The sequence below is a fragment of the Emydura macquarii genome, unplaced genomic scaffold, assembly GCF_026122565.2.
Source record: "Emydura macquarii macquarii isolate MOO-44397 ecotype Brisbane River unplaced genomic scaffold, CSIRO-AGI_Emac_v2 contig_3390, whole genome shotgun sequence".
Taxonomy (NCBI): domain Eukaryota; kingdom Metazoa; phylum Chordata; order Testudines; family Chelidae; genus Emydura; species Emydura macquarii.
The window spans coordinates 759,194-781,996 of record NW_027133527.1 but is presented as its reverse complement, the minus strand read 5'-3'; the positions used below and the strand labels follow the sequence as shown (position 1 = coordinate 781,996).

At 44.7% G+C, this 22,803-nt stretch overlaps 1 protein-coding gene across 6 annotated transcripts in view; it reads left to right on the top strand.

Annotated features, from left to right (window-relative positions):
* RNF216 (ring finger protein 216) overlaps positions 1 to 22,803 on the top strand; it is a 113,461-nt gene that overhangs the window by 34,528 nt on the left and 56,130 nt on the right. For all 6 annotated transcript variants that reach the window (XR_010917313.1, XM_067534163.1, XM_067534161.1 and 3 more), the window contains 4 exons: positions 649 to 699; positions 1,847 to 1,984; positions 9,602 to 9,750; positions 10,276 to 10,354. Coding sequence is in view for 5 of the 6 variants with exons in the window: in XM_067534163.1 (XP_067390264.1) it covers positions 649 to 699; positions 1,847 to 1,984; positions 9,602 to 9,750; positions 10,276 to 10,354 (417 nt within the window). In the remaining variant the exon portion in view is untranslated. The remainder of the gene's footprint in view (positions 1 to 648; positions 700 to 1,846; positions 1,985 to 9,601; positions 9,751 to 10,275; positions 10,355 to 22,803) is intronic.

Sequence of the window (22,803 nt, the reverse complement as noted above, 5' to 3'; positions counted from 1 at the left end):
GACTTCTTTTGCAGTTTGTGAATAGAGCTTTTTAATTAGCAAGTGTGGTCACTGTTGTGCCTACAAGGCAATTTGTCTACCCACTTCACCTTCCAGAGGCTAGACATGCTGTCTGCAGAACTCCTCTGTCTGCCTATCTTGAAACTAAAACCAGAGCCTAATCCCAACTCTGCCAAAGCAGAACCTGCCTCCCATTACCGCAAATTGCCTCTGCTGTTCATATTCTGGAGAAGGACTAAATTTAGAGCTTAGCACTGACTTGTTGGGGAAAGGACTGGTTAAATAAAAATAACAAAAAACTACATAAATTGGTGGTTTTCCTTTAAAAACAAGGCAGATGCTCTCAGAATCAACTCCGTAAAAGCCCTTGACTCTGGTATCTGCTCCACCCATTGTGTCTGCAAGAGCCTGAATTTGCTGACCTTCTGTAATTTGGAATTTGGTTCCTAGCAGGATGGGTGGAAGAGAAGAGTTTTAAATAGCTTGGTGGGTAACAGTGATCGGAAGGGTAAGTTGAGCAGTTTGTGGACAGCCTGTCATGTATTACGTACTTTTGATTCTTAAAATTTCAGATTATGCCAAAGTGTTTAGGGTCTGGAATGGAGCGTTATTAGTTCTCTAATTACAAATGCACGTGTCTCTTTCCAGCATGCAGACTTCCTTCTTGCCCTGCAGATGAACGAAGAGCAGTATCAGAAGGTCAGTAGCTCGATCTTTTGTAATAAGTATTTGCATTTACTCTTATTTCTAAGCAGACTTCCCTGGCTCCTTGCATTCTCCATTCATTTGCAGTAAGGCTGCTTTTGCTCTATGCTGCTTTTGCTGAACTGGCAGAACCTTCATAGTGGGCATGTTGGCTGGTTTTTAGTAAATGTTGACAATAGCTGAGTCAAGCAAGGCAGTATTCATGCATGTAATGGTCTGTAGTAACTCATTTGCTTGTTGCTCATAACTTGATTGGCCAGTGCCAGCACTGCAATAGTTTAGTATCACGGTTGCCATTGCTGCTCACATTATGGCAATTTAAAACAGATTTGCTATTCTTGGCATGCTGTATTGGAGAGTCTTCTCCCATTCACCGTGGGGGCTTGTTGGAAATCTGAAAACTAAGCTTTTCCATTTAAATTGAGAGAGAGAATAGTTGGAATTCTATTCAGCTGCCATGGATTTACCCTTTTCCTATCAATAGCCATTACCTTTAAGCTTTGGAGTGAACCCTGGTCTTGACAAGGAAGGGAACATGCCTAGTTCCATCAACGCCATCAGACCGAGACAGGAACTGTGCAATCTTCTCTGCCTTCAGGGTTGCCAATGCACCATGTTCATGACCTGTGATAGAACACAGGATATCTCAATGGATAGATAACCTTTGGGGTAGTTGTAGGCCACTAAACTTGAATCCTGGTTTCCAAATGTGAATGGTGCATTTTTCCCCCCTTGTGTCACTTTTATTCTTCTGTAGTTCAAATTCCCTTATTCTGAGCGCTTAGGCAGACTAGAAAATACACCAAACTGTGCATGGGTTTAGTAATTGGCTTACAGCAATAGCTTGTCCTATATCGCAGTCCGTCAGAGAGTGGTTAGAACCACTGTTCTATAACTTTCTTGGGGAATTTAAACTCCAAACAAGCCAATTATTTGACTGTTACAAACTGTAGCTATTCTTACTTGTTAGAAATGCTCATGCCACTTACAACTTACTGGGAGCGTCAGACTGGGTGGTAAGGTTGACTCTTAACTGCAAGCGCTAATTTTATGGGTGTCTCACTTATATGTTTTCAGTAGCCTATTGCTGTTGCTACTTGGATTGGTGGTGGAGAAATTAATCTCTTTTAACGGGTTGCAGGATGGTCAGATGATCGAGTGCCGTTGTTGCTATGGGGAATTCGCGTTTGAGGAACTGACGCAATGTGCAGATGGCCACTTGTTCTGCAAGGAGTGCCTAATCAGATACGCTCAGGAGGCAGTCTTTGGCTCTGGCAAGGTAAGGGTGCCCCAACAAGAGAATCAAAGGAGGCTGGAGGCATCGTGTGTAGGGTTACGTAAGCAATAACATGAAGTATTTGGTTATGCTTGCAGAATTTGTGAACTTGGTATAACTGCACTTCTTGTGAAGTGTTCCATCATGTGAAACGCATTCAAACTTTTGTAGCAAAACACTAACTAACACACAAAAAGCAAATAGCTAACACAACTGCATTACTGGAATCTTTGTAATTGAATTGGATTTGTCCTTTAATAGTGCCTGTTTTAATGTGTTAAATGCACAAAAACTGTTAATGTGTTGTTAAGGTTACATAGTTGAGCAATTGGAATTAAGTTAAGGTTCTCATAGCAACATTAACTGTGCAACATAACCTGTTTGTTTAGACTGCTAGTTTGGCCATTGTGTATTGTGAACAAGCTAACGTTACCAGGACATGCACACCTATGCCACTACAGAAATAACAAATGGCGGTCCAATCTAGGCTTTAAGATTCACATTCTTATAGAGCTGAATAGGGTTCTGACAATGCAGCATCATAACTTTGTATTGTTTCAGCTCTCTACCTCTTTTCACGCTTGGCCCCTTTGAATCCAGTCGTGTGTTTGGGACTGTTACCTGACCAATTGGGATCTGATACTAGTGCGTTCAGGCATTGACACAACACTTGTTCGATAATGACAGAAAGGCTTTAATTACTACACTTATAAAATGAGCCTCCAAACCAAAAGTCTAATATATATTAGCTGCAAAAACAATTTTCCTCACCAGTGCAGGCAAGTGGCAGTGGTTTCAATTCTTGACAGCCTCTCCAACAGTTTGGATCTGTAGTCTCAGAAGAAAGCTGGGTGAGATGACAGTTCTTCTTTGAGTGCTTGCTCATGTCGATTCCAATTAGGTGTGTACACACCTTGTGCATGGTTGCTGGAAGATTTTCCCCCAGTGGTACCCATAGGATCGGTTCTGGAGCCCTTGGAGTTGTGCGTCCATAGTGCCCTATATAGGGCCCTGCCAACCCTCCACCTCCTCAGTTTCTTCTTACCACCTGTGTCCTCTCTTGCTTTGCAAGTGTTCTCTTCTCCGTGTTTCAGTCATGTTGTACCTGTAAATAGTTCAGATAGTGTTAATGGGTAGCAGTTAAAGTAATTAATTAGATAGGTTAGGCAGATCCCCTTAAGGGGCCAGTCCTTTCTTCCAGGGGCCTGGGCATGCCAGAAAGACCAGTGCCAAATTTGCAGGGGGTTCTGTCCTTGCATCTAGAAGGAGAGGAGCCAGAGGTTGAAGTTCCTCCTTATGGAGGCGGCTCTTTGACCATCTCTGAGCACATTGGAGCCGGTGCCCAGCACATTGGCATCAATTAGGAGTGCTTCAGCCTCTATCTGTGACCCGTGCTGAGGAAGGACTCAAGTTCTCTAGACCCTCGGCACCGCTCCCACTCACCGGTCCCCAGGCAGAGGCACAAGAAGATGGATCGGGGCTGCTCACCCACGCCGAAATCATCGGGGCATCAGGGAGATAGTGCAGGGCAACCCATGTTGGGCCTCTCAGGCACTACTCCTAGACCTGCGGCACCGTCGACTCTGGCCCGGAGGGGAGTGCGTTGAGTCCAGCGCTGACTACTCCTTCTTCCTCCAGGGAGTTGGAGGGGGAGGTGGAGAACATTTTGTTACCTTCCACTTGGAGACATTGGAAGCAGGCAGGGAGCTCATCAAGAGCAAGTTTGTAGAGTTCCAACTGACTCTCAAGAATTTGTAGCCCTTGTAGAAGAGGGCAAAATGATGTGTCACAAAATGACGAAAGTGTCACTGCAAGGGGCTTTATATGCGGCAGATGCAGCCTGTGCTATGGCCTAGGCGGTATCTGTGGCACAGCTCATGGTTGCAAGCATCGAATATTCCCCATGAGGTCCAACAAACCTTGCAGAACCTCTTTGAGGGCCATTCGCTGCTTTCGGACCAGACCAACGCAAAACTGCACAGTTTAAAGGACTCTAGGGCCACCCTTATGTCCTTGGGCTGGCACACGCCAGCAGCCCAGAGGAGACATTTTAGACCACAGTCTTTCCCCCGTTTTTACCAGCCCCATCAAAGGCAAGATTTTAATCATTGAAGGGACAAACAATAAAAGAAAACCCTACCAGTCCCCATCTGGCTGCAACGAGGGCCCCACAAAGCAGCCCCAGGGCCCGAAACAAAACTTTTGAGGATGTGCTTGAGGATCGCGTAGCAATACAACTCTTGGATTCTCTGCCCCTGTTTTATTTCTAACTGCTTATCCCATTTCTACCATGCGTGGGCCCAGATTACTTTAGACCAGTGAGTTCTATGCATGGTAGGACTGGGATACTCCATCCAGTTCAACTCCCTCCCACCCTTACTCCCCTCCCGCTTCAAGGACCCCTCTCACAAGCAACTTCTAATTCAAGAAGTTCAGCAGTCCTAGAAGCGGGAGCGTTGGAAGAGGTTCATTGGGAGTTAAGGGGAAGTGGTTTTCATTCACGGTATTTCCTCATTCTGAAAGCCAAGGGTGGTCTCAGACCGATCCTAGACCTAAGAAACCTCAACAAGTTCATAAAGAAGCTGAGGTTCCGTATGGTCTCCCTGGTGTCAATCATCCACTCACTAGATCCAGGAGATTGGTATGCCACCCTCGACCTCAAGGATGCATATTTCCAAAACACAGGAGATTCCTCCAATTCATGGTCAGCACTCACACTACCAGTTTACTGTACTTCCTTCCATTCAGCCTTTCGGCTGCCCCCAAAGTCTTCACAAAATGCGTAGCGGTGGTGGCTGCTTTTCTCAGATTCAGGTCTTCCTTATCTGGACAATTAGCTGATCAAGGGGAAATCCAGACAACAGGACATAGAGTTCATAAAGCTAACATTCGCCAGTCTGGGCCTCTTGGTCAATGCACAAAAGTCTGTTCTCATCCCTACCTAGAGGATAGAGTTCATAGGGGCGGTTTTAGATTCGAACCAATCCAGAGCTTTCCTTCCAGAGTCTCTGTTTCACAGCATTCTCTCTGTCAGAGAGGAATGGAATCGTCACCTATGGTCACAGTCAGAAGCTGCCTAAGACTGTTGCGACACTTGGCCGCCGGCACTCAGGTAGTTCAGTACACCAGACTACATCTCAGGCCTTTGCAGGCTTTGGCTGGCTTCAGTTTACCACCCATCTCAGGATTGTATACGCGGTAATGTCGATCATGACACCAGTGTTGGTCTCACTCAGGTGGTGGCTAGACCAGGAAGTGGTCTGTGCAGGAGTCCCCTTCTCAAGCCCACATCCCACCATGACTCTAGTAACCGATGCCTCATACTCAGGTTGGGGGGCCCATCTGGGCCAGCTGACAACTCAGGGACAGTGGTCACAAGGGGACTTGTCCAACTCACATCAATGTAAGAGAGTTGAGTGCAGTTCGGTTAGCATGTCAAGCCTTCAAGGATCTGGTGGGCAAATGCATTGCAGTGAAAACAGACAACACAACAGTGACGTTTTATATAAACAAACGGGTGCTTGCTCCTTTCCCCTGTGTCAGGAAGCCCTTGACCTCTGGCATTTTTGCATAACTCACAGAATCCATATAGAAGCGTCATGCCTTCCGGGGTCAAAGAATGTGCTCTTGGACTTCCTCAGCAGGCCGATAGCTACCCACGAATGGTCCCTGTGCCCAGATGTGGCAAGCGACATCTTCCAAAGGTGGGGAATTCCCCAAATAGACCTGTTTGCGACGAGGTCCAACAGGAAATGCATGCAGTCTTGCTCTTTCCAGAGCCACAGTCAGGGATCAATAGCAGATGCTTTCCTCATTCCCTGGTCAGGTCACCTGTTTTATGCCTTTCTGCTGATGCCCCTGTTACACAGGGTCCTTCTGAAGGTCAAAAGAGACAAGTGGTGATGATCCTGATAGCCTCGGCATGGCCATGCCAGCATTGGTTCACCACGCTGCTCGAGCTCTCTGTGGAAACCCCCATCAGTCTTCCGTTAGTGCCAGACCTGATCGTGCAGGATCAGGGCCGCCTTCGTCACCCAAACCTGCAATCCCTTCATCTCACAGCGTGGAAGCTCCATGACTGAACCAGCAGGAGATGGAGTGTTGGGAGCAGGTTAGGGAGATCCTCATGGGAAGTAGGAAACCCTCCACAAGGGCTGCCTACATGGCAAAGAGGAAGAGGTTCTCCCTCTGGTCCCGGCAGGGTTCCCCCCTGGAAGTTTCATCAATACTGTTTATCCTGGACTATTTTTTTACACCTCAAGCATCAGGTGTTGTCAGTATCCTCGCTGAAGGTCCACCTAGCAGTAATCCTGGCATTCCATCTGTGGGTGGAGGGCCGTTCAGTTTTCTCAAACCACATAGTGAGCAGTTTCCTCAAGGGTCTTGACAGAATGTTCCCTCAAACCCGTCAGCCTGTTCCCCAGTGGGACTTTACCTTGGTGCTATCTGCAGTGATGAGACCACCATTTGAACCATTGGCAACATGTTCTCTTTTGTACCTGTTGTGGAAGGTGACCTTCCTAATAGCCATTACATCGGCTAGGAGGGTGTCGGAGCTTAATGCCTTGACATTGGAACCTCCTTAAAGGTATTTTTCAAGGACAAGGTTCGCCTGCAACCCCACCCGGCATTCCTTCCAAAGATAGTCTCACAGTTTCACTCTAATCAGGACATCTTCCTCCTGGTCTTCTACAGAGTCTTCATTCTCTGGATGTTTGGAGGGCATTAGCTTTCTACATCGAAAGGATGAAGCCTTTTAGGAAGATCCCCCAGCTCTTTGTGGTGGTAGTGAACAGAATGAAAGGCCTTCTGGTCTCCTCCCAGATGATAGCCTCATGGATTACATCGTGTATTAGGACCTGCTATGACGTAGCGAAGGTGCTAGCCCCTGCATTGATGGCCCACTCTACAAGGGCCCAGGTGACCTCAACAGCCTTCATAGCCCAGGTCCTGGTCCAAGACCTTTGCAGGGCAGCAACGTGATCTCCATCCATACTTTCACGGCACACTACACTATTACTCAACAGGCCAGAGAGGATGCAGCAGTAGGCAGAGCGGTTCTACAATCAGTACTCTGTTAAATTGCAACCCCACTGCCTAAGGGATTGCTTGCGAGTCATCTAATTGGAATCAACATGAGCAAGCACTCTAAGAAGAAAAGACAGTTACTAACCTTCTGTAACGGTTGCTCTTTGAGATGTTGCTCATGTCCATTCCAAACCCACACGCCTACCCCTTTGTCGGAGTCTCCCGGCAAGAAGGAACTGAGGAGGCAGAGGGTCGGCAGGGCCCTATATAGGACGCTAGGACACATGACTCCAGGGGTTCCAGAGCCAACCCTATGGATACCAATGGGGGAAAACCTTCCGGCAACTGTGCACAAGGCGCGCATGCACCTAATTGGAATGGGCATGAGCAATACATCTTGAAGAACAACAGCTACAGAAGTTTAGTAACCCTGTTTTCTGTGTCTGGAATGATTTCTCAGTCTTGACGCTCACTTGATAGTAGAGTTTGCTTCCCTCTTTATACTCTTAAGTTTAGTGTGTTCAAAGCGTTTTTGGTAATTACATGAAAGAACAAAGGAAATTCAAACAAAAACAACTGGGGAAAGACCTACATATTTTTGCTCAGTTCAAAAGGTGCTACCCAGCTGGATTTTATTTAGTCAACATTCCAGCACTTGTTTGTCAAAAAGTTCCACCCTTTTCTAATAAAAAGGAATTGGGGTTTGCTGTGATTAAAATTGAATAATACCTGAGGTGGTACACATCATAAGATAGGATCAAAAGGTATCCTTGAAAGATACAGAACCACTGAGGTATAGATGAGTTAATTACAGAAGATAATTTCATTGAGGAGGCTGGTCAGTCAAGAGAGGCCATTTATCATAGGAAAGGCAGTTACCCTGATGAAATACCAGATACGTTTAAAGAAGAAAACAGCACGTGTGATGCAACAAGAAGCAATCACTTTTCAAAAAGAGATTCCAGTCATCACCATATTTTGCAATATGCTGTTTGTTAGTAATATTTGGTAGCTTAATTTTATAAGGAGGCCCAGCCTAGCTTGAATTTCATAGTCTACAGAACTGAATACAATAGTTATGTTTGAAGGAAACCTGAGTTCACTGCACCACATCTATTTTAGCCAGTTTATCAGTGCCTCATTAACACACTTGATATTTGTCCAAGAGAACATTTGCCTTGATGTGAAGGGTTGGTGGTTGGAGCAATATAGCTAGCAAACCTTCCACATTAAGTGTTACACAGTTCAAAGAAAGCTAATAGAATACAGTAGAAGGCCCAGTAATATCTGCATTGCTGTCCTCAAAACCCAGCTCTTATTTTTGACTTGGCCAGTCACTTAATGGTTAAATTTGGTATGGTAATTGACTTTTTTCTCCCCAGACATCCTATCTAGTTCTTGTAGACAGCTCGAAAGAGTCTAATATGGTATAGCTCCTTCGCTTTAGAGGCAACTGACTTGGATGTGGGGCTTTCCCCAAGAGATGCCACTCCTAAAACAAGGAACATAGGGGTCTGTGTCAGACTGATACTGAAAGACAATAAAAAGATGTCAGTAAGGTAGCCCGCCTGTCCTAGACTTTAGCAGGCATAACTAGAACCTTCACTTTTTTTTCTCAGAAGTGTGCAGTTGCCCCTTTCTATTGCCTAGCTACAATAGCCAGACTCAATGGAGTGAGTGGAGGAAAGACAATGGTTTCACTTTCTGCCTACGTCTTTGCTTCAAGACCAGAGCCTGACCTGGGTTTTGCACAGTGGGGGTGTGTTGGCTGAGGTTCAAGATTTGACCTCTGAGGCATGCAGGGACTGAAGACTTGGGGGATTCTCCTGCACAGTGTTCCAGTTCCTCTTTCTCTTTAGCTTTTAAATGTCTACACATTCATAGATATTTGCATGTACCATGTCTCTTGGTGCAGCTTGGAGTGTAGGAACTGAAGTGTAGTAATATAGCAATACGAATGCATAGTTAAATGTCTGATTTTTAAAATAAGTTCACACGGGGGTTGTGATTTGGTTGTGACAACAAAAATATACATTTAGCAGGCTTTCTCTCATAGAACAATGACACCGTTCTGTTCATAAGGTAGAAATATTTCAAAATAATATTTGAAAATTAGTATTACATTAATTCAGCCATTAATGATCTGCATTCTGTGGGACAATGGCCACTACACAGAATGATTGACCGTGTTTGATATCTGAGAATGTACATGGTATATGACACTTGTCTGATATATTATACAAGTTCCTTTCCCCATCCCCCTTCCACAGCCCACCCTTCTTTCTTACCCAATATTTCTCTTGGGGTCCCGCTGCCTGAATGTTGGTGACTGATAAACGAGTCTTCCTCTAAACGTGGTCCGCCACCTACTTGTGACTGGCAGACATTTCCCGTTCATATCTGTTCCTTCCCCCTCTGCACATATGCAGACATCTGCTGTGGTCACATCTGGAAATGTTAGTTTCAGCACCAACATTTTCTTTCTTTGATTCAACAGAACTGAGTGGTCCATCTTGACTCAGTAGACTTGAGAGGTGCCTTTTATTCTGTAATTTTCATTGTCTCCTCTCCTCTCTTCCCTCACCAATGTAGTCAGAGCTCAGCTGCATGGAAGGGAGCTGCACGTGTTCATTCCCAACCAGCGAGCTGGAGAAGGTACTCCCAGAGAACATCCTGTGTAAATACTATGAGCGGAAAGCCGAGGAAGAGGTGGCTGCTGCCTGTGCTGATGAGCTAGTCAGGTACGTTCCCAGAGTGTCAAAGTCGGTTAATACTGTGAGAACCAGTGATCGTTCTCCACCTACTATTGCAGTAGATGCTGGTTCTGTAGCCCAAAACATTAGCTGGCTTTGTGATACAAGGCATCTAGATTTTTTTTTAAAGACTGTCTGTAACTGAGGCATCTGACTTTTATCCCTGGATATTTTTATTAATAGAAGCTAGCTGTCTTTGACAGGTAGAAACAGATCAGAGTCAACAGAGCTTTGCATCCCTTGTGATTTGCCAGCCCTGCACTAATCCTTTGTGTGAAATAGTCTAGAAGCAGCACTAGGCACATGACCTTTAGGACAGACACAAAGAGGGATGCAGTCTGAGAATTGTAGGACTAAAAAAGGCAGTGCTGAAGTTAGTGACTTTTTTTTTTTTGATAGACACGCCTTAGATGGCCATCTTCTTAATGGACATGTGCGGTTGTCCAACTAAATCTACTTTACAACAGATTCACTCAATACAGAATATTAATGTTGTCTTCTCTTGGGCTGTAGGTGTCCTTTCTGTAACTTCCCAGCGCTCCTGGACAATGATGTGAAGCGGTTCAGTTGTCCCAACCCTCGTTGCAGAAAGGTAAAGGGCTGATATTTACCTAGTAGTCTCTTTCAGAATTTTGAGGTATAGAGCTTGAGGGCTCCTCTGTTTTGCTAGCCATATGAAATATGCATATTATATGGGTGTGGTAGAGGGATGGAATTCTTTGCAAAGGTGGCTTTTGGTCTTCTCTTAAGGCATGTAAATAAAGACCGATGCATTTCAGGGTACTGCTAATACAGACATGGTTAAATCCTCCTCTGTGTGCTCAGCTTAAGAGATGGTTGCAAAACAATGTCTTTCAAGATACTTAAGCATGCTATTGTGCTTGTACAAGTGTTTAAAATGGACTTGTATGGATATTTGGTTTTTATGACCATTCTAACTGTTAATTAAACTTTTAAAGAGAACTGGGGAAATCAAAATCAAATTCTGTAATAGAGTGGCACCTTCTGTTACTGCATGTCACCATTCTGGGATCCAGTCTTTGTAAGTAGTGCTAGAAAGTCACCAACTGCAGGGTTTACCTGAAATCTATCCACTTAAAGGGGCTGGGAATTGGATATTCATCACAAAATCCACTAATCAGCACCCTTGTTTCAGTCTCAGCAGAAGGCTCGCTGAATGAGTCATGGATTTGAACCACCTTTTCAGCCATGGAGGTAGTCTCACCAGGTCAAAAGTGAGGTATGCAGGCAGAGCAGAATGCAGAGAGCTTGAACTGCCACAGCTTGTGCTATATCTGCTCTTATTTAGTTTCTGCCAGAGACTTTGAGCACTAAATGCACATAGAATCGTGATGATAGGTCTTAATTTTTTCTGAGTGCCTCATATCACTGGTGCCAATGAGTTGAGAGCTACCTGGTGTCCCTATCCAGGCTCTAATACCCAACAAGTCTTGCTCAATTTAAGCCACAATAGCACTCTTATGGAATGGCCAGGAATCTGCATCACAGAAGCTCCTGTCTTAAATGAATCGAGCTCATGCTTGTAGCTCTTGTAGCCACTACGGGTTCTTAATTCTACATTTTGTGTAGCCATTTGCCTATGGTGAGAAGTAATTATTTTCTACTGGAAGTCTAATTTTATTTTTCTGGAGTGACTTATATTGCTAAGAATAGATACTACATTATTGTCAGTGTCGTGAAGCCGAGAGCAAGACTAGCCTGCTGACGGATCAGCAGTTGCTTTTTGGATTCTGAAGCTACAGACCCACTGTACTAACGTCAGCCATTAGCATCTGAGAAATGGTACTGCTAGCCCTGGTGAAAACTACTGCATCCGGACGTGTGGGCTAAGGAAGGCTGAGAACCACTAGATGGCACCAGTGACTTGTGCACAATCAATTCTTAAAATTGCGTGATAAAATAATAGAACTCTCCTGTTTTTAAATTATTAAGTGAACCATACAGGTCAAGCCTGGAGGTTACAGCAAGTGAGCAGAATTCGGAGTTTAAACGTTTGAAGAATATCACCATACTCTCAAATGTCCAATGTGTGTTTCAGAACGTAAAGATGTTGCATAAAGGGATGGCAGGGTGTTCAGGTTGATCATGCACTATCCTTTTGATTGGCTGGCTCTTCTGATACCACAATATTTCAGACTAACTTGCCAGTACTTGAAACAGGGACTAGATTTTCAGGATATGAACAGCTTGTATTGGTGCGTTATCCAGAGGTCTATTGTGTGATGGGGAATTTTAGATTATTTCCAAAAAAAAAAAAACAATTTTCAGCCTGATAGAGTTTGATATATTGCTTGAAATGGGAGGATTTGTCCATGCTTTGTAGCTGTGCTTATAATGGTTTTCCCAGGTTCCAGCTATCTTTTCATCTTTCCACAATGAGGATTTTACCAGTTAACGTCTTCGTTTGCAGGAAGCTATTGTTTAGTGAGGCTCATAGAGGGCTAGTCTGGGAGCTTGGGGTGATGCGGGAGCACAGTGGATGTTCGGTATTGGAAGGGATGCAGGGATTCAACAGTGGTGCCTCCAGCAGGTCACATGGTCATGATAGCTGGCAGTGGAAGGAGTTTGGCTACATTGCAGAACATAGAGTGAGGGGAAGTATAAAGTGAAGTGGTAGCAGTTGAATTGAGAGCTTTATGGTTTCAGCAGAGGGATGCAAGACCCTTGTGAGGGGGCAGGGAGAGGAGAACCAGATGGTAGTCGCATGGTTTTTTCATACTCTTTTAGCCTCCCTGATATCAATTCCAGGGTTCACACTGATGTTGTCTGGCTTCTCCCAAAACTTTCCCTTAAATCTTGCAGAGTGGTGGTTGGTTCAAGTCTGGACCAACGGTAAAAGCACCCCCAAACTAAGTTATGGGGAATATCTGCACTCCTGGAAGAGTCGAAAGCACTTAGTCCGTGGCCATGTGCTTCATCCATTCTTAGGCCTGCAGGCATCGTGCCAGACACTGTTGGGCCACTGCTCGTGCATCTCTCGCATGCACAATGCTGAGATGTAACCAGTTTTAACATCAGCAATGGGCAGAATTGCCAGTGAGAGGGAGGCATTGCCTGTCGCCCACAGTAACAGAATAGCCATGTGAAGAGCTTGCAGTGAGCCTACACACCATCTGTCAGCTCCAACTGTGGTACGTAAAGTTTGACTCTTAGTTAGCTGGCCAGGTCTTGCCTCTTAATGTCACCTGCTGGGTGGAGGGAATATAATAAATAGTAATTCACCTAGGAGAAAAAAAGCACAAGCAGCTCTGTAAGTAAAGGCGAGACCCTTGTACACCCTTAATGTGGTCTGCACGTGTTACGCGAATGTCCTCTTGTATTTTAAGCACCAAGCTTGTCAGTGTTTTCTATTGGGTTAAAGGCAGTTAGCTTTGTGAAGCTGCTAATGCATTCTACAGTTGTTCTCTGCTGGCTGGAGCTAAACCACCTTGCGTTTCAAGGCGTAGTGAGCCGCGGAGATGATGTGTGTAGGAAGAGGCTGCACACAATGGTGTCAGGTTTACAGAAGCACACTCTGACTTGCCAAATGCGAGAGGGACGAGCCAGTGCTGGTGATGCATTAATCAGCCTCTGTGCTGCCTCGCATCGAAGCAGACCTCTGCGCAGTAGCAGCATTTGAACCTTCCAGCTCTCTAATGACGCCTGTTACTTTCCTGTGTGTTTTGACATGTTGAGGTCTTTGCAGATTTCCAAACTGAAACCACCAAGGCCCTTGCTGAAATTACCCAGCAACGTTTCTCTCCTGACTTCAGATACTGAAAGGGCACTCATCCACAAAGGAAAGAGAATCTCTTCTCCTCCCCCGCCATGCACCCCGCGATCAGCTCGCATTAAACCCCTGCGTGTGCAGGCAGGGCGATCTGTTGTGTTACGTGGTTTGCTTGCAGGTATCCCAGGCCCTTTGTGTTGTGGGCTGGGGAAGATTGTCACCCCGCTTTGCAGTCTCAGCACAAAGCACTGCAGGGCTTCCAGCCCGCTAAAAGATGAGAAGGTGAAGGAAGTTGCCATGGTAATAACACATGCACCAAGCAGCACTGTCCCTCTGGGTGCTGGGGGAGGGGGAAGAGCGGGTGCTGGGGGAGCTCAGAACCCAGGCAGAGTCATTTCAAAGCCACACTGAAGCCATCGGCTACATTGTATCTTATGTATTTCCTAGATTCACTTTCAGAACTCCTCTCTCTCCCCTGGCAAGCTGGCCTTCCTCCTTTAGAGGGTGTTGCCTCCCAGAGTGCAGGATGGCTGGAAAGAAACTCACTGCCTCTGAACTAAATAGCCCTCTGACTAGACACCTCCCAGGCTCTTGTTCTTTCAGGGTGACCAGATGTCCCGATTTTATAGGGACAGTCCTGATATTCGGGACTTTGTAATACAGATGCCTATTACCCTCCACCCTGGCCTGATTTTTCACACCTGCTATCTGGTCACCCTTGGGTAGCATCTCCTTTAAACGAGGCTGTGATTAGGAAATGAATGTGTCCACTGAGTACTCACTGCTATCATGCTGCAAAAAAGGGTGATTCTGAGATACCTACATTAGTGGGAAACTCTTTCAACCACTTTGCATTTAGATCTTAGGACATAGTTCCCTTGGCTACAGCAATGCTTAGATGAACTTTTATTTTGTGGGGCTAAGTTTTTAAGCTGCTGCTGGAGCTTACTTCTCAGGGTTGAGTGGAAGGTGGTGACTATGAACAAACACGTCCAGTTGTTTTTAACTTTCATTTTCTTTTGGCACTTAAATCCTGACTAAGCTTATACAGAGCTCTGCTAGTGAGCTCTGTTTGAACAGGGCTCCTTCCAGCAGGGTGCTAACAGTGCATCCTTGGTCTGTGTTAATAGGTGTGAGTCATATTATACAATATGCAGCAACCTCAGCATGATGGCACTACGTGATCAGCCAGCTTTAAAATTATAAAGGCAGTCAGTGGGGTTTGCTCCTCGAATTGGGGTCTGTGCTATCACTGGCTGTGCAGAGGTATGCTGGACTATTGTAGGAAACAGCTCTCTCTGCTACAGAGGGGCAGTTATGCAGCCCAAACCACAGATGTCTTGGTTGCACCCTGCAACAGAAGCTTTCTATATTGGAGGAAAACATTTGTCTAAACCAAGTACTCATCAGCAGGGAGTATACTCAAGGTACCACATCACATTCCAGGGTAGACTTTTTTTTTTCTCTCTGAGCATGTAATTTTAGAAACAAATATATGCCATCCAACAGCATTCTTTATCTGCATTTCATAGGTTGAGCAGTTAAACTTTAAATGCCTTTATGGCCTAAGACTTAAACTGAATCAAAGACTCTGTCACTATCAGAATGCGCATACAATGTAGAAATAAATTCTTCCAGTTAAAGAAATTAAGCTTGTCCAAAATGCCTCCAAGTTGGATGTGCATATAGAGAATTGCTTAATTCTCCTTGTTTTGCAACATGTTTTTCCCAGCTGCTGAGGAGTCTGCTGTGTCTCATTCAGCTTCCTGACAGCAGTGAAACATTTTGAAGGTCCCATGGTCCTATTGTCATATTCATCAATTCATGTGCCTGGGCTCTGTGTATTTCACTGAGAGTATTTATTCAAATTTAGTTGCTACTTTTATCTTGCCTCTCTGCTTTTGGAGGGCAGGCAGAAAGGCTGGAGATAGCTATTGCTTATGGTGAATCCTTTGGTTCCTGCCGGGTGGTGGTGACGTCTGCTCCCAATTTCATTTTTTAAATTCCTTCACCCTCTTTGAATAGAGTTTGCTGGGGTGGGGAAGGAACTTCTTCCCATACTGATGGAGTTTGATCTGAATGTGTTCTGCAGTCTCTAGAACTTAACTCTTGTGTGCGCTCGCATGTGTGTGCGCACACTCTCATTGGGAAACATGCTGCCGCTTGTGCCTTGTCCAGCAGAACAGTTTTGAGGCGAACTATTCTCTTTGATAATGGCCCTGCCCTCCTTCAGCTGCAGTTCCCTGGGGTTCAGTGGATGTAATCTCTGTACTCCAGGGCTTTGCTTTTTTCCCTTTCAGATGAATGCCTTTTGTGCACCCTTCTAACTGAGCAGTGTAGATGGGAACGCGCTCCATTATATTGCTGCCAAAACCACAACAAATGGCAAGTTTCCGTCTGTCGTCTATGCTCCGCTCTAAGGCACTCTGCTGCTGGGCAGGCAATTCATTTTTCTACCATAAAAGGGCAACGAAACTTGTCTGTAGCCTTGGTGCTCTCTGCACTGCAGTCAGATGGCAGGACAAGGGGAGATGCTATCGACAGCAGCAATATTACAGTAGAAGCTTTGGGAATTTCAGTATCTGCTCTTCAAAGGGACTGGGGGAGAGAGAGTCCAAGGCCAGAGGGAGTGGGGATGTGCGTTACTCTCTGCAGATAATGTCCCTTTAGACTTTGTGATGAAGTGCCAAAACAAGGTAGATAGCAGGGTGGGAAGAAAGCACTTGTAGACTAGCAAAGTCCATTTAAAGGAATAGATCTACATGTGAACAAAATGTGTGCACTAACCCATGTGACCTGTCCTCCAAGGTGCTTTATGTCCAACTCCCAGGGGAATTGCTGAGAGTCAGGTTTGCTCAGCAGCGTGCAAGATCAAGGCCATTTACACACAGGTATATGAAATGCTTTTAAAGGAATGCCTGATACAGGAGTGCGCTCCAGATGTGCAGGAAAGTAAAAAATAATTTTAAAGACTGACCTGATGATAGAGATCAGTTAACTAGTGCATGTCTGTTGTGTATCCAACCCAAAGCCTCTTAAAACAGGAACTTTCAAACCAGTCTCCTATAAAAATAGACCATGTAAGTCAGTGCAGCTTAGTACAACACGGTTTTTTTTCCTGTACTTGGTTTCTACCATATATAGCAATATCCATTCAGTGAAAAGATATTCTAACACTGTTCTACCACTGACCAGAGAATACATACTTTCAGGTCCATAAGAGGTAGTGCTATCTTCCCTTTGGGCCTCTCCTGAGCAGAGGCAATAAGATGGATCTGACTTCATGTGGGATGGAAACTTAGACTGCTGTATGCTAGTAATAGAGTTGAGGCTATGCGTTCCTAACACTTAAATAGTAACTGGATTGAGCCCAGAGTCTTGTGGTGGTGGTGAAGATAGGGTATCTTGAGAATTACTCTGATTCTACATGACTTGTTGGTGTTTCTGTGCAAAATTGCCCTGAACACTAGTTACTGATCAGCTGGTGGATTCCCAGGGTCACTGTTTGTGTTGCAAGTGTGTTCTGGCCAGGTGATGCAGAACCTGAAGAACTGTTTGTTTGCCTCTGTATGGCAATCTATGGAAAGTGCATTCCATGTATCTTTTAACTAGACTCTAACTATTGCCACTGACACAGAGGTGGAGCGTGTCACTGTTTTGACTCTGGATGGTGGGAGGATTGAGGAGAGGCAAGTCAGGGGATCCTCTGCTATCTGAGAGTTGTCTTAAATTCAGCCCACCTCCCCTGAGACACCCTCTGAAAGATAAAGGGAGAGTGTTGCCATACTTGGTTTCTTCGGTTCAATGTTGAGGAACAAAAGGGAGGGAGTAGTTTAACGTGATCACTGTGATGTTTTAGAAGGGTCGTGGAGGCAACCCTGAACCTCGACACAAACAAAAGTTGCGTAGTCGTTCAATTTATTTGATTTTCCCCTCAAAATTTCAGATCCCCTATTTACAGTTTGCATTTGTCTTGGTAGGTAGTGAGGCTTAATAAGCTGATCTTTACTCAGAGACCTGAGCACCTCTGCCCCCTTCCCTCTTCAGACATTAAGATCTGCTGACTTGTGAAAGGGAAAGGCCATGATTCACCCTGGTTTAACCAGTGAGTAAAGATGAGTGCTGGGCCAGTGAGTGATTGTGGGTGAGTGATTAAACCCCAGACATGCCCCAGCACACTTTTCCCATCAGCAGCATTCTTAATCTTGTTTCTGCTGCAGTGGGAGGAGAGATTGGAGAGGCTTGGTTGCAAGGGGGAAAAGACTATCCGTGCTCCCAAGACCATTTTAAAACATTGTTCTGACCTTATTCAAGAAACCGAGTCTCCTCTTTCCCTCCCCCACACTGAGATCCCTGCTGCTCGGTTACCTGAGTTTTGCCCACTAGAACTGTAAAACCTGAGGGATGAAAGAACAGCTTCCAGCACACACTTTGTCTTGCACTAGCTAGTAATGCTCAAAAAATGGTAATTCTGAACATTTTTGAGGGGGATGGGTTGGTTTAAAAAAAAAAAGGGGGGGGGGGTGATTGGATGGAGTCTTACTATCATGGTAGCTCATGAATGTTACCTCCTTCAGAAAAGTGCATCAGGATGGCATGTCCTTGTGTACACGCAGCACAAAGATGTGTTTAGCTTCCCCTTTCTGTACTAGTGTAAACAGGTTTCTGCAGATGAGACAGTCATTAGGCTTCCTGGGCTAATTCAAGGCCACTGTATCTAATGTCTGTCTTGGAGGCTGTCGGAGTTTGTTTCCTAATTTGGTCACAGTATGCGTGGGGCTGGTTTGCTTAACTTTTTTAAAACACTTGTCCTTTTATATCATTGTAGTAGAGAGGAAACTGTATCAGAGAACTTACAGCTCATCTCACTTCCTCTCTGTAGAGGAAGTGACATTTAATAAGGTCTCTGCAGCTAAAAAAAGAAAGATTCGAGCTTGGCTTCAATGCTCATGACCTCCTGCTTCCCCCCGCCCCCCCATTCATCTCTTCACTGTTCTTCTGAATCCTCTTTAGGGAGCTCATCTGAATGATCTTGTTGGTTTAGAATCCCATATGGATAGTTATGTGAACTTTTAATGCCAGAAGAGTTTTGAAAATTATCACTCTTCTCATAGAAAGGGTGAAGGGGGGGGGTGTTAAAGAAAGGGGTGTTTTTAACAAAAAAAACAAAAACAAAAAAACCCCAAGCACATTAACCTGCATTTTGCCTGTTTTGTGGGTACTGTTATATATACAGTTTTGAGCGTGTGTGTGTGTGGGGTGGGGTGGGGGGGGGGGGGCAAAGAAGGGGGGCTAGTGACTTAACTGATCTCCCTTATGAGAGATTGGATTTATTTTTTTTATTTCATACAGCATCACTAACAGCTCTCAGCAAGAATCCTGGCACCATTTAGAAAGTTGAAAATTCCAAGAGAGCAGTGTGCCTGGCAAGGGACAATGTGGGAGCTGAATGGCCTTTAAAAAATAAGTAAGCAAGTAAGCAAAGAGAATGAGAACCTGTGACCCTCTATAAAACAGGGCTGATCTCGCACTTCACATAATAAAAAGTTAAATCACAATGAAATTGCCATTGATTGCTGGAATGCGGGGGCGGGGGAGAGAATCTTACTAACAATCCAACATATTTGGAGTTCTGTTAAACTCCCTGCATTTGATTTGAAGTGAGCAGCCAGAGCTGTTCCATCACTCAAAGTAACAATCATATCTTAGAATTTAACAATAAAGAATGTGTCAGGGTAATCATTGTCTCCACATTCCACTTCCAGGTGAGACAAACAGCTGAAGAATCAATAACTAGCTTGTAGATTTAGTTTTGATTCATAGGCTCTACTTCCAAGCAAAAAAAAAAAAAAAAAAAAAAGGGGGGGGGGATTTCCAGGTGAATCTGATTAGGTTGTAAAACTAGCAACTCTGTTAACAAGAGTTGCATTGCCTTTCAGGAGGCTCTGGCTGTGTCTTGTGCAGGGAGAGACAATGTTCTTGCTGTGAGGTGGAGGCCATATGTTCCAGATCCTGCAAGGATTAGAAGAGAAGATCTCTCACATTTCAAAGGTTTGAGATGCAGGAGCACACACCCAAATCTCTGAACTCCTCTGATTCTATTGTTGGTCTAGCGTGCACATCATTCATACCATGGGGTTTACCTATGCAACACTGCTTTAAGGTGCACCGTTAAGAGATTATGACTGGATGTGAAACAGAAGTGGGTATAGCCCCTCTCTGTAGAAATCCTTCTGTGGTGTGGAAGCTTAAGCACTAGCAGTGTGCTGACTGCATAGCAACAACTGACCTCCATTTCATACACTGTAACTGCCAAAAGCAAAATCTATTGTACTGACCCTAGACAGGCAGTAACCGTAATGGTCACGTTGAAAGTGAAGTTGTGCTTTTCAGTTCAGTAAAAATTACAATGGGGGTAGGTGGGTGGATGGGTGTGTGTTAGCCCTGAAAGTGGGTCACCCACCTGAAAGGAATTGTTTTGAAGTACACAGTTTAAAATGTCTGATGCCAGCATTTCCCCACTCTAGTAAGCTTTCTCTGTTATTGCTTTTAACCTTCAAGCCTCTGCATTCTTATGCATTCAGCGTTACTGCTGTTGCATTATTAATAAGGCTGTAGCAATCCATCCAGAATGCTGACATTACTAATTACTACTTGTAACGGGGGTGAAGAGCAAGGTAGAAACTGGGTCAGGAACGTAAGAGTGGCCAGGCTGGGTCAGACCAATGGCCCATCTAGCCCAGTGTCCTGTCCTCTGACAGTGGCTGGTGCCAGGTACCAGGAAGCAGAGTCATGATAAAATACTGCTACCAGAACTGCCCAAGAGAACCACTTGTGTGAGATTTGTTGCAATGAGAATGTACATTCGTGTGTGTGCAGGGTGGGGTTTGGGTTCTTTATCTTTTACATACAAGTGCAGCAGATAGCCATTCTGGCTGTGCAGCCAGAATGGCTAAGAACATATTAATCCTCTGGGGTTTGTCTCTAGTGAGGCTGAGAAATTGAGTCGTGTGGTGCTCTTTCTAATAATACTAAAAGCACCCGAAAACTCTTGTGCGCTCTGAACATTCCTATTGCAGAATGACGCCCCTTCTCTTAGTGTCAGTGAAGGGAGGGGGAGCATAGTTCTGTGTTCAGAGCTTGTCACACTTAATGCACTCAGAATGTCCTTGCTCGCACAAGGGCATGCTATAGCAGAAAACTACCTACGTGCAATTCTTCTGCTTGGTATCAGTGAAGGGCAGGAGTAATTTTTCTGTGTAACTGATTTCACAGTAAATTTAGAATATAGTTTTGGGTTGGAATAATTAACCTGTAAAGGGTGGGCTGTTGAGAGTGTAAGGCAGAGTCTTGTCTTCCCTACTCTTTTTTTTTTAATGTAGCTGCTCCTTTTTACACAGTTAGCAAAGCATTCCCTCAGGAGTCTGGCGTCCCTCTGAGCCCTTACTGTGAACAGTTACACTGTCGTGTGCTTGTTTCTTGAATGAGATGTAAGTGTGAACAGTGAAATATCACTCACTATAAAGTGTATTAACTGTTATGATAAGTGACAGTTAACAGAAAGCAATCACTTCCACACCAGCAAGGGCACTTGACTGTATTTTGAAGAAAGGCCATCTGAAATGGTTAAAATACCTGGGTTAGTAGAAAAAATATGCAAATATAGAAAATTGCAATTAGTACATTGTTAATAAAAGACTAAACAAAGAAGTGCCTCTCCCAAAAAGCTTAGCAGATGATCTGCTAGCATGACTTTCTAGGTCTCTTCCCATAACTATCCCAGTAGTTATCCTGAAGCGTCTTCCACTTCACTGTAGGGCTCGTGTCTTCCCTTGGAAAAAGGGTGGAGTTAGCGAAGTTTAAAAATCTTAGTAGAGAAAAGGCAGAGGGTAGATTTAGCTGATCAGAGTACACCTCAAGTTAGTTATCTCACTTGGGAGAGAAAAAAAACCGCAACCAAATCCCCCACACACCTTTTTTCCCAGTGAAGAAAAGCACTCTAGGTGCAAGTAGGACCAGTATGCTTCCTATGTTATGACCCCATCTATGCTAGGAAAAAGGCTATTGCTAAGGTATTCAAATCCTAGTGTGGTCAAAGCAAGTTGTAGTTTTAATGTATTAATAAGACAGGAGGGGTGGAGAGGGCTGGCTGTTTAAAGCACTTTGAAATGTGAGAGTCAGAAGAAGCCACGTGAATGCATGGCTTCATTCTGACCCATGTGGCTGTCTATACTAGACTTACTTTAACAAAAACCTCCACTGGTGGAAGGTCTAGTAAAACAAAGCACAGGCATATCTGGCCACCATGTCATATAACCCTGTTCACAGTTAGTCTAGACAACAGTCATGTGAACACTGGTACATGCTCTGTGCTAATCCTCCCACCAGTGGAGTTGCGCTAGTAGTAGATTAATCTCCTCCACATTAGACTTTCTGGAGTAAAGTGGCTGTGTGTGTGCCACAACTGGATGGCGTTGTTGGAAGCCCACAGGAATGTATCAAAAAAAACTTGGGGCGTGATATCCTTACCTGACTGGCTGAAGAACATTAGCTCTCTATCAAGATAGACATTTCATTGATATCCTCAACAAGGAGGATAGGTCTAAAATTTGAGCAGCGGGACCAGCCAGCCAGCCGTGACAATGTCCCTTGAAACATTACAATCCTATCTGTAAACCTGACAGTTATAGTCACCAATTGTCCTAGGCCCCTACCTATACCTCTCTCTTCTTGGATCTTTTGTTTTGATGAACAGCCTTCAGAGAAGGGGGACTAATTATTCTAATCTGTTGCCCTCTTCCCTGAGTAGTTTACCTAGGCTGAAGTCAGTCAAGTTTTACTTATCTGGCTCAATCACTTTTTTAAGTCTGTCTTAGGGCTTGTCTACACTTACAGGAATGCTACTGTAGCATTTAGTGAAGATGCTACGGACATGTACCTACGCTTAATGAAGACGCTCCCTATGCCAACGGAAGAACTCAGTGATGTAGGTACTCCATCCTCCCATTGACACAGTGCTGTCTACACCTGGAGTTGGGTCAGCATAACTGCGTCGCTCAGGCTTGTGGAAACCCTGAGTGAGGTAGTTATACCGATGTAAATTTGTAGTGTTGACCAGGCCTTAGATTGCATTTGTATTGTAGATTAATGTGGCTCTTAAGGTTGAGCCCAGCTCCCATGTTAACTGCAGGATGGCCAGGGCTGCCCCATTATTCGTAAGAGAGAGCCTAAAACAGAACACTTCCATAGTGTAGCCAGAGTTCTTGAGGGAGATTAGGATCATTCATTTGACCAGGAGTGCATTCTTCAAA